Raw genomic sequence first — 11774 nt, 5'->3', positions numbered from 1 at the left:
CGAAGTACAGTTCTCTCCACGTTCCAGGCAAGACAGCCACAAGGCAGTTATCTATCAATCTTGATCTGGCCGCAAGGCACAGGTGGGCAGCTGCCCGAGGCAACTTGGTTTCTGTGCCCTACCAGAGATGCATCCCACCAGCCAACTCCAAAGGCCAGAGGTGAGATAGGGAACTTGCCACATGAATTAGCAGCTACCACAATCGCCGATGCACATCAAGGCCAATTGGTTCAAGGCATAGTTACAGTGGGTCTGTTTTTTTAAAAATATATATTCAGACACACTCCGTCACTTCATGGCACATACATGATTTTTTTGGGCCGTAATGTGGATGGTGTGCTCACAGAGGTGTAGCATATCAGTACAAAACACAGCCAGCCACAGAGGAGAACTGTCTACTGTATCTGTGGGCGCCTCAAGCTTGCATTACCAGCCAACCGCGTGGTCTATTGAGAGTTTAGTGCTGTGGATTTACACGCCCTAGGAGTGGAGCGAGACTGCTTCAAACTCATTTCACTACAGCCAGAATAGTCTCAAAGCTTCATCCCTTCAATCTGTTCTAGGTTGTCCTCTGGAACCTTGGTTTCAAAGAGCAGGCTGACCAACTATTTCACCCCACTCAGACACCAATAGGACAGGTAGATCCCAAACTTTATTTGCCAAAATCCAACCGGACAGGACAAATTTATTTAAGAACCCACAGCACGATACAAAACTAAAACAGAAACTTTTTAATATCTATCACTGCCAGCCCCTTTTGCAGTATTATCCTTCCTGACCACATGCAGCCCTCACTTCCATTACAGGGGTATGAAACTCTCTGAAGCTGTCTGGATGTGCAAGTGTGCCATAGGTCCCAGGTTCAAATCCCAGTCTGTACAGTTAGCTGGTCTCAGCTGCATAGGGCTAGTGTCTCTGCCCTAGGGAATGAGGGGGGTGGGGGGGGAACCCAGCCCTGGTCACTAACTAGTGATGACTTGGATAGTGCATGTTTGGACACTGGGTTGCAACAGGACCAAGCAAAGCTGTAATAACCCCCAACCCTATCGTGGAATAACCTGCTGACATTCATTATCCAAGCTCACTGATGAAACATGGCTTTTGGGTGCAAGATACCAGTGGGTGACTGGCACCTGTAGAACTATAGCCCATTAAGAGTCAAGAAGAATTATCAGGAATGAGAGGTTACAGTTACAAAGAAAGGCTCCAAATGTAGAAAATGTTACAGGAGGATTCAACAGAGGTTTTCAAAATTGTAAAAGGTTTCAAGAGGGCAAGTACTGAAAGACTTTTAAAAAAAAATTGTTTGGTAAATCGAAAGCAAAGGGGCAGAAATTCAGGATCAGCACTAGAAAGCACACCCCCACCCACCCCACATTGTTAAAACAGGGAATACTTTCCCACAAGGGACTATTAAGGCTGAAACTAGAAGTGGTAAAAGGGAACTAGGTTAATTATTTGAAAAGGAATACAGGGAAAAGGCAGGACATTGGGACCATAGTAAACAGCTCCAGTTCCTGAGTGAGCACAGGCACAGTGGGCCTCTAAGCTGTAATATCTAGAATTCTATGAAAGGAGGACAGCAGAGAAAAAACAATGAATGACACTGACACACTGTGTACTGATGTTTTATTATTAGCCTCCACGGTACATGAGGTGTGTCCTTTGGCAGCTATACAGCACAGTTGGCGAAAGACCCATCCATTCAGCTTCGAGTTGATATTTTACGGGTGAACCAATAATCGAGGAAGAAAAATACCCAAAAAAAGGGGAAAAACAGCCAAAAGCAGGACTGCAGAAATAACGACACCAGAGCTCAGAAACTTACAAAATCAAAACAAGTAAATTAAAAGAATTATTTCACCTTCCCCCCCCCCTCCCCCTGATGCCCCTCCCCATTTATCCAGAGGGATAAAGACAGACACACAAAAGATCAGCAATTATAGAACACACCATGACGTGCAGAACCAGAGAATGCTCGGCCTCTGAAGCCATCAGCAGTGATGCAGGCATTACATTCCGTAAACGCTTTCGTCACTGTAAGCGATGTACAAAAAGAAATCTTCTTCATGGTGCTCCTGAAAAACAAAAATGGAGAGTGGGGGGTGGGGGGAAGAAACGTCAGAATTAATCTTCAGATTTACCACACCGCAGTTCTTGTACCCATGCTAAAGTTTCACACCATAGCAGAGTTTGCCAGATCTTGGCTATGTGGTCTGCAGACCCCACTCTGAATCATCCACAAGACGATCGGCTAGAGTGGTACAGACCATCCAGATGGAGAATTTGGGAAGCGTGAAAGAAATAACTTGCATTTATATAACTCCTTTCCACAACCTCAGGCCGTCCCAGAAGCTTTTGAAGGATAGGCACTGTTGTAATGTAGAAAAAGCAGCTGCCAATTTGCATAAAGCAAGATCCTATAAACAGCAATGTGATAATGACCAGATAATGTTTTTAGTAATAGTGGTTGAGAGATAAATATTGGCCCAGGACACCGGGGAGAACTCCCCTGCTCTTCTTCGAATAATGGGACCTTCCACGTCCAGCATAGAGTGCGGACGGGTACTTGGTTTAACAGCTCATCCGAAAGACTGCACCTCCGACAGTGCAGCACTCTCTCAGTACTGTACTGGGAGTATCAGCCTAGATTTTGTGCTCAAGGCCCTGGCGTGGAACTTGAACCCACGACCTTCTGACTCAGAGACGAGAGTGCTATGAACTGAGTGCAGGAAGAAAGAAGGGATTCAAGTACCTACACGCTATCATTCCACATTAGACCACAGCAGCAATGCACCCCTAGGGCTGCAACTGGACAGTTGCATCTGAACACAATCCTAAACAGTGCTAAATCAAAAGCAAAATACTGCAGATGCTGGATATCTGAAATAGAAATTGATAAGCAGCACACATGTCTGAAAGTCGAACTTAAATCTATTCTACCTGCATCCCCAGTGGGAATTTGCTGTACAGGATGTCATGGGGCACAACAAATAATTTTTGTTTAGGATTTACTTTGTGTGCATTTTTTAAAAAAAAACCTTTAACACCCCTCACCTCTGCCTTTGGCTCAAAAGCTAAAGGCACTATAGTGTGGCACAGACCAGGAAAGTTCCCAGGTTTAATCACATTGGGCTCTGTTGACTGAAAGACAAGACGGTGCTCAGCCCAATCGTCAGAATGCTTTAAAGTTTAAGCAGCGGACAGCAAGACTGAGAGTCTGGACCCTAGCTCCCATTACTGACCTGGTAGAGTTGCCCCATGGTTGCACTGGTTGGTGGAATGACATTGTTTACAAAAAAGAAAAGGGCATCCTCAGCCCGCAGGTGAATGCGCTTTCGGATCAGGAAGTAGAACTGTCCAACTGTGGAAAGATGGAAAATGAAGTGAGATAAAAAATACCAAACACAGCACTGCAATTACACCAAAATAGCTCTAAAAGATGCCAGCTTCCTTGATGGTCTTGTCGCTCAGGATCATCCCAGGGCTCCTGCTTGTGACCATTACAGTGACAGCTGCTGGAAAGCGAGTGTCGGACGTCAGGTAAGGAGAGGATGGGACTCTGCAGGATACCTTCCACCTTTGAACATCCTGCTGATACTCACCTTCTAGGCTCACACACAGTATAGTTGCACGAGTAGACCTTCCGACAGCACCTCAGGGATGGCAGAATATTTTTTTTAAACTTTGGGATTGGGAGGGGAGGACGGTGGGGAGGAGAGAGGAGAAAGAACTCACCTGCCCCCTCCACTGTCCTCACTTCCCGTGAGAAAGCATCTGTTTAGTAACTCCCTCCCTCCCAGTGGCAATGCAAGTAAAGTTTGCAATGTGGAATGAAGCTGCGCGGGTCTAGAGAGAAAAGGGTTATTTTGTTTGGGGGGAAAACCTCAAGCTTAATCAAGACTGCTGATTGGCCTGCTGTGCTTTTCACTTCAGAGTTCTAGCATTAACAGCCTTTTCTTTTCATCTCTAATTCAGCTCTTCAGTGTTTCAGAAGCGCATATTACTGAATTACATCACGCTCAACACAAAAAAAAAACATGATTCATGGGCTAGCCAGAGCACCCTGGAAACTATCCAGGAAATTGATGCAGATGTGTCAGTGAAACGGACCCATAATGCAAACACCGACCGGCTCCTACTGCAACACTGTGGGAGGGGACATGTAATTGTGTACCAAAGTGTACCACACACTTGAGACTACCCAAGAACACATGACTTAGAGTGGGTATGGGGTGTACACACACACACACACACACACACACGATTACAACTCAGCATAGTGCAGGGTAAGGCTATACAGACGCAGGTATTCACACGGGACAACAGACTAGGCAAAACTAATCTCTTTAAAAAGTAAATCATTCAATTATCACAGAAGCAGGTGCTTGTTGCAATTCGAGGTGGAGTGCAGAAAACTTATTTTAGCAGAGAACAAACTTACAGCTACTGTATCAGAATACCAACAAAACCTGCTGAACTTTAGCCCCCATTAGATTGCATATTTATATGAGCCACTTCTCGCCCTCCCTTGCCTCTTGTCCCAGGTCTTGGGCCAGTCCATGATACCCACAACCTGTCCAAAGAAGCACACTCAATGCCACCAGCTAATTATTATGGTATGTTCCAAGAAAGTCCCATTTCTATGCTTACTTAATGTTTTCTGGGCTTTCATTCCCTCTCCCTGGAAATAAACCTCAGGTGGTTCAAATTAAGAAAGAGGACCCATTTTCACACACGACCACAAAAAAGGTTTGGGTGGGTCAAACTGAACCACCAAAACAAAACACTCTTCAGATAGTTAAGAATTTGAGAGACGAATCCTCAGTGCTGCCCACATTCAGGACATCTTGCGATCAAAGATGCACAGCTGGGAGCAGCCTCACACCAGCACAAGCAGCCCCTGAACATTCCTGGTACTAACGGATCTTCTGTCTGTGGAGCGACAATGCAGAGAGACACGCACAGTGGCAGCTTACCCGTCAGGTCAGATGGCACGAGGTACTTCTTCTTGTCCAGGTCCCCTATCCTGGCTTTTGGAGCCTTCTCCACAATCACCTGCACAGACAAAACAGAGGTATTAAAAAAAAAAATTCTTGAAATTTTTGTACCAAGCAGCACAGTTGTAGATTCTGTCCTTCCAAACCTGGGTTGTGCCTGCAACACGGTGTTTTTTTAGTTGCATAACACTAGGGTGCAGTACTGGTGGGTACAGGCCTGTCACTAGAGTTTGCAGCAATTTGAAGTGATTAATTAAGAGCATCATGAAAGGACACAGGGCTTAAGTGTGATTTTTCTATAGTACATTGGCATCAGTTACAAGCCTTGTAACACTGCAGACACACTTTTTAAGTTCCCCTGACCTCTATCTTTTACTGGAAGGCTGACAGCCTGAGACCTACACTCTTCTACAGGAAGGATACACCTACAGGACTGGACCAGTATTGCCAAGCTATTCCCCTGCCCCATGCCAGGACTATCATTACCGTTCCTATTTCCAAGTTCCTGATTTGGGGAGGGGTGGCAATAGGCGCACTATTACAGGCTCTTGAGCAGGAGGGGGGGAAAAACAAAATCAGCCAGGGTTCCTGCTCTCGGCTGGGAAGAGCATGTGTTTGGACGTCAAGCGAGAAGAAGATCAGCTGTGACTCCCCTCTCCCAAATGGGGGAAAAGGGGGTAAGCAGTGAACCCACTAAAGCTCAAACTTGAAAAATGGCTATTTAGGCCGAAGTACCAGAGGGTCACTGTGGAACCAGCATGAGTCAGTTCACAGGTAGAAGGGGATTGAAAGCATAGAAGTAACCTGACCAACATGTTCAAAAAGGGTGTAAGGATAAATCCAGCAACTACAAGCCAGTCAGTTTAACCTTGGTGGTGAGGAAATTTTTAGAAACGATAATCCGGGACAGAATTAACAGTCACTTGGGCGAGTGCAGATTAGGGAAAGCCAGCACGGATTTGTTAAAGGCAAATTGTGTTTAACTAACTTGATAGAGTTTTTTGATGAGGTAACAGAGAGGGTAGATGAGGGCAGTGCAGTTGATGTGGTGTATATGGACTTTCAAAAGGCATTTGATAAAGTACTGCAGGGTAGGCTTGTCATCAAGATTGCAGCCCATGGAATAAAGAGGGCAATAGCAACATGGATACAGAATTGGCTAAGTGACAGGAAACAGAGTAGTGGTGAATGGTTGTTTTTCGGACTGGAGGGAGGTGTACAGTAGTGTTCCCCAGGGGCCGGTGCTGGGACCACTGCTTTTCTTGATATATATTAATGACTTGGACTTGGGTGTACAGGGCACAATTTCAAAATCTGCAGATGACACGAAACTTGGAAGGATAGCAAACAGTGAGGAGGATAGTGAGACACTTCAAGAGGACAAAGACAGGCTGGTGGCATGGGCGGACACAGGGCAGATGAAATTTAATGCAGAAAAATGCAAAGTGATACATTTCGGTAGGAAGAATGAGGGGAGGCAATATAAACTAGAAGGCACAATTCTAAAAGGGGTACAGGAACAGAGAGATCTGGGATTTTCTGTGCACAAATCGTTGAAGGTGGCAGGGCAGGTTGAGAAAGCGGTGAAAAAAGCATTCGGGATCCTGGGCTTTATAAATAGAGGCATAGAGTTTAAAAGTAAGGAAGTCATGATGAACCTTTATAAAACACTGGTTCGGCCACAACTAGAATATTGTATCCAGTTCTGGGCACCGCACTTTAAGAAAGATGTGAAGGCCTTAGAGAGGGTGCAAAAGAGATTTACTAGAATGATTCCAGGGATGAGGGACTTTAGTTACGTGGATAGATTGGAGAAGCTGGGATTGTTCTCCTTGGAACAGAGACAGTTACAAGGAGATTTGATAGAGGTATTCAAAATCATGAAGGGTCTAGACAGAGTAGATAGAGACCCTTCCATTGGCAGAAGGGTCAAGAACCAGGTCATAGATTTCAGGTGACTGGCAAAAGAACCAAAAACTTTAACACAGCGATTGGTTAGGATCTGGAATGCACTGCCTTAGGTGGTGGAGGCAGATTCAATCATGGCCTTCAAAAGGGAACTGGATTAGTACTTGAAAGGAAAAAATTTGCAGGGCTATGGAGTTAGGGCGAGGGAGTGGGACCACCCTTGCATTGAGCCGGCACGAACTCGATGGGCCGAATGGCCTCCTTCTGTGCTGTAACCTTTCTATGATTCTATGGTTTAGATTCTACAGGACTTTTTGACAACAGTAGCCTCGTTTTCACATTAACGCCAGATTAAAAACAAATGTCACTTCAATATTTGAAGACATTCTTAAAGGCCAAACATAACTAGGAGCGATCGGCTCCTTGGTCTATATAAAGCCACGAGCCACTAGGATTACCGAGTAAGGTGGACCAAATCCAAAGGCAATTTTCTCCTCTTCACCCCACAGTTCGGTTTCGGTACCAAAATCTTCAATTTTTATAAAATATTAAGTCTTTAAGCGGAAATCCACTGCATCAGTAGAGTGATCAATGCCATCATGCAACACACTCCGACAATTACACTGATAACTCTATTCTTTTACTGCTAGGTTGTAACCCTACAAACTAAGCTGTTACCAAGACAAGATTGAGCCCTGCCTGCGTGAATCGCTATGCCCAGGCCATTGTCACAAGAATTATACCTACTACCCCCAGTGCTCACCACCTTTTGCAACTCTGTCCTTTTACCAAGGCTCAAATTTCCCCATATTGCTGTAGAATGAACTGGAGAATTCAGTAAAGCCGGAATCTGTTGGCTCCATAATTTGCTTTTTGGCTTCACAACCTGCAAATGGTGGTACAAGGGCCAAAGTGAATCCAAAAGTACTGCAACTTCCTAGCACTCCTGCTAAGGAACATAGGAATAGGAGTAGGCTCAACCCCTTTGTTTCTTTTGGTTATGTTCAAGCACCAGAAAATGGTCTAAAGACAGGTTAACATTTCATCAGGTCATCCCAGTTCTAATTACGGGTCACATCTGAAACTTTAACTCTTCTCTTTTAGTTGATCAACATGCTCTTCAATTTCAGAATTTTCTGGTTTTATTTCCAAAAACAAATGTCCATTCACACAGCGCCTTTCATGTTCTCAGGACATCCCAAAGCGCACAGCAGCCAATGAAGTACTTTTGAAGTGTTATGTAGGCAAGTGCAGCAGCCAATGTACACACAGCAAGGTCCCACAAACAGCAGAGATGATTGGCCCGTTAATCTGTTTCAGTGATGTTGGTTGAAGGATAAATATTGGCCCAGGACACCGGGACAACTGACCTGTTCTTCTTCGAACAGCGCCGAAGGACATTTTATATCCACCTGAGAGGCCAGACATCGCATCCAAAAGACAGCACCTCTGTTGTACTGCTCTGGTGTGTCAGCCTAGATTATATGCTCAAATCCTGGAGTGGTTGTGAACCCACGACCTTCTGACTCGGAGGTGCAAGCGTTCCCCTGAGCCAAGGCTGAGGTACATTTAGAAGTTTATTTACACTTCCAATGATATACTTCACTTAATGTGACTGACATTGAGTGGAAATATATACTGCTTGCAGAGCCAGTGTTAGCATCCATCACGTCCAGATCAGATAGAGTAGAGTTCAGATGCAGAGTAAAACGCCCTCTGTTCTGGCTCAACAATGCACTTCTAATTCCAACCTCAATGTGACATTTCCACTTCAAACACCGAGCATCCTGTGGCCATCCTGAGGTTGCCAAATTTAGCACCATATTATTGACAGCTTTGTCTGGTTGACTCTCGCTCACTAGAGCTGGGACTACCCAAAGTCAAGACTCTTTAAAACAGATGGTAGGTGTAGGGCAAAGAGAACATGAGTCGGCCCTGGGTTCTAACCATACGCCTATAGGTGAAAGCATTACTCTCCCCCAATACGACACTAATAGCCAATTATGCCACAAAGGATTCAAATAAAACTAAAATGAAAAAAGCCATTCACAACACTATAGGTTTGTTACCAAAATGCACAGACTTTGCTCATCAATAGCAGCCCTGTTGGGTATATTTGGACAAGCACACACACGTACAATGTGTACCATCCCCACCTTTCAATTGAAGAATTATCTGCATACAATCAGACCTAATGATGCATTTGAATAGGAGGCCTTTGTACATGACACTCCCAAGCATTCTGTCCATTTTTCCCAAATGTCACAGATGCCTGTGTCACTGTATGCTCCTACTGCTAAAGCCACACCGGTACAGATCAGGACTACATCAGAGGACAGTTCTTAGGAGGGTGCCTGTTATTCCCTTTCCAGCATCGAGAATCCCCTTCAAACACCGTGCAGGATACAGTCTGCAACCTCTCCACTGGATTTATATTACACCTGCAGTGGGGCAGAGTACAGTATTAGTACTGGGGTAACTACCCATACTGAGGGTCACGACCTATAAACCTGTACACCATGAAGGTTGAAGATTAGGTGACAAGACAAGGACTGACAGGCAACATTTTGAATTAGATGCACATGGATTGTGTTAACGTTGTCCGCCTTGGTATGTGACAGGCAGATTTAAATATTAGAAGGCTTTAATCCGTTGCAAGTGCACAGCTTTATCTTTGTACATTTGACTGGCAAACTGCTCCAGTCGGTATGGATTGCTTACATAACACCACCACAGCGGTAAATGAGAGGATTCACTGTTTAAAAACATAAGTGTTATACCCTGCAACGCACTGTGTATTGTTCTGATGCTAAGGGGAGCTGTGTGTAATCTAGTCTGTTCTAGAAGGCTCGCTGGGAGAGGACAGCATGTAGCTAACAATGTATATCTTTCTTACTAATATCTACACTAGAAAGGAAAGAACTAATACAGCACCTTTCCTGACCTCAGGATGTCCCAAAGAACTTCACGGCCAATGAAGTACTTTTGAAGTGTTGTCACCGTTGTAACGTAGGAAACACGGCAGCCAATTTGCTCACAAGGTCCCACAAACGGCAACGTGACGTTGACCAGATAATCTGTTTTAGTGATGTTGGTAGAGGGATAAATATTGGCCAGGACACCGGGGAGCTCTTCTTTGAAATAGTGCCAAGGGATCGTCTACGTCCTCCCAAGGCGGCAGACATCTCATCCGAAAGACGGCACCTCCGACAGTGCAGCACGCCCTCAGTACTGGCACCAGGGACGGTCCGCCTGGATTTTGGGCTCAAGTCTCTGGAGTGGGGGCTCGAAGCTCGAACCCACGACCTTCTGACTCCGAGGCAAGAGCGCGCCCCGGCTGACACTAGTTATTATAATTTTATTATAAACAGCATCCACAACTCATTTATTAACCCAGCAAGTTGTTTGCAGCAGATCATGTATTACTAATAGTTACACTAGTTATAGCAGCTTAATTTATTTCAGTTTTATAACCAGCTCAGATTTACTCTCGGTTTTTTTTTGGGGGGGGGGTTTAAACCAAGGTTATATATTATTGGATACTATTAATAAAACTATGACTCATGTCAATTCAGCAGCTGGTTACAGCAGACTGGGTTATACTAATCTATATGAGGTTATACTAGTTAGATTAGCAGCACCCGCGGCTGGCCCTCGTTCCCCTGTCCGGTGACAGCAGGCCGTGTGAGTCGCTAGTTATACTGGTTATCCCCGCCGTCGGTGGGCCGCACTGACCGGGACCCGATCCGGATATTTCTTCCGTATTTTCTCGCCCTCCGACCGCCGCTTCTCGAACAGATGCTCCTCCTTGTACTGGAACTTCATCCCCGCCGCTCGGTGTCGCTGCCGCCGCCGCCGCCGCCGCTCCGCACTCAACGATCGCTCGCTCTCCGCCTCAGGCCGCTGCGTCTCACCCTCCCCCCCGGTGCGTGTCTCTCCTCGGCTCTCCGCTCGGTCACACTAGATTTCGGCCTCTTTTTTTTTTCTTCCCCCGTCTCGGTCTTTTTTTGTTTTCCCCCCCGGGGTCCCCTCTGCAGACTCTCTCCCCTCAGCCTCTCTCGGTCTCCGTCTCCCGGCGCCCGTTTCACTTCCCCTGGAACCGCGGAGTGACACACGCACTCCCTCAAACAACCAAACCCCCGCGCCGCCTCACCGCGCCCGCCACAAAAACAAAGTAGTCCCCCCCCCCCCCTGCTTAAATCGCTCAAACTCGCCCTCGTTCCCTCAGCGACCACCCCGCGCTGCCCTCCGGAGCACGGGCGGATGCCCCTCGGTACAATCCCCTCGCGGTTTCGATCATCGACTTGTGATTTTTCTTCCTCGGTCCTCGTCTCTCTCTCTCTCTCGCGCGCGCTCCCGCGAAGAGGGGGGGGGGGGGGGGGGGGAGGGGGGACGAGCGCGGAGCGACACGCCGGACAAGCCAAGGAGCGCTGCGGTTGTCATCACAATGAGAGTCACGAGACTCCGCCGACGCCCCCTTCCGGTCACGAGGGTGTCGCAGGGCTCACGTGGTCTCTCCAGCTGCAGGGGTCACATCTGTCGGGTCCCCTGCTTTGCAGAACCCGTGCAAAAAAAATCACCGCCAGGCACTGCGAGCTGCTGTCGAAGAGAATGCAAACCCATTTAAACATCTGCATTGCACGGAAACAGATTAAACTAAACTTAATCTCCCCCCAACCCCAATCAGGCTTTGCTGCATCGACCTGAAGCGTTAACTCTTAATTCTTTCTCCACATATGCTGCCTGACTTGCTGAGCATTTTCTGCTCTTTCAGGTTTTTGCTGCATCTTGCATTCCCCCCCCCCCACCCCCCCTCTCCCCACCCCCTATTCCCCCCCCCCACCCCCCCTCTCCCCACCCCCTATT

At 46.6% G+C, this 11774-nt stretch overlaps 1 protein-coding gene across 1 annotated transcript; it reads right to left on the bottom strand.

The window, feature by feature from the left end:
* Window positions 1-1612: 1612 nt before the first annotated feature.
* Window positions 1613-11030, bottom strand: LOC137302530 (gamma-aminobutyric acid receptor-associated protein). The gene is made up of 4 exons (XM_067972267.1): window positions 10644-11030; window positions 4980-5058; window positions 3246-3364; window positions 1613-2078 (listed from the first exon to the last, which is right to left on the bottom strand). Exons 1-4 carry the CDS (start codon window positions 10731-10733, stop codon window positions 2013-2015), a joined length of 354 nt encoding a protein of 117 aa, XP_067828368.1. The 5' UTR covers window positions 10734-11030; the 3' UTR covers window positions 1613-2012.
* Between the last annotated feature and the right edge of the window lie 744 nt (window positions 11031-11774).

The sequence above is a fragment of the Heptranchias perlo genome, chromosome 35 (genome assembly GCF_035084215.1).
Source record: "Heptranchias perlo isolate sHepPer1 chromosome 35, sHepPer1.hap1, whole genome shotgun sequence".
NCBI lineage: Eukaryota > Metazoa > Chordata > Chondrichthyes > Hexanchiformes > Hexanchidae > Heptranchias > Heptranchias perlo.
This window is presented reverse-complemented; position numbering and strand designations above follow the sequence as displayed.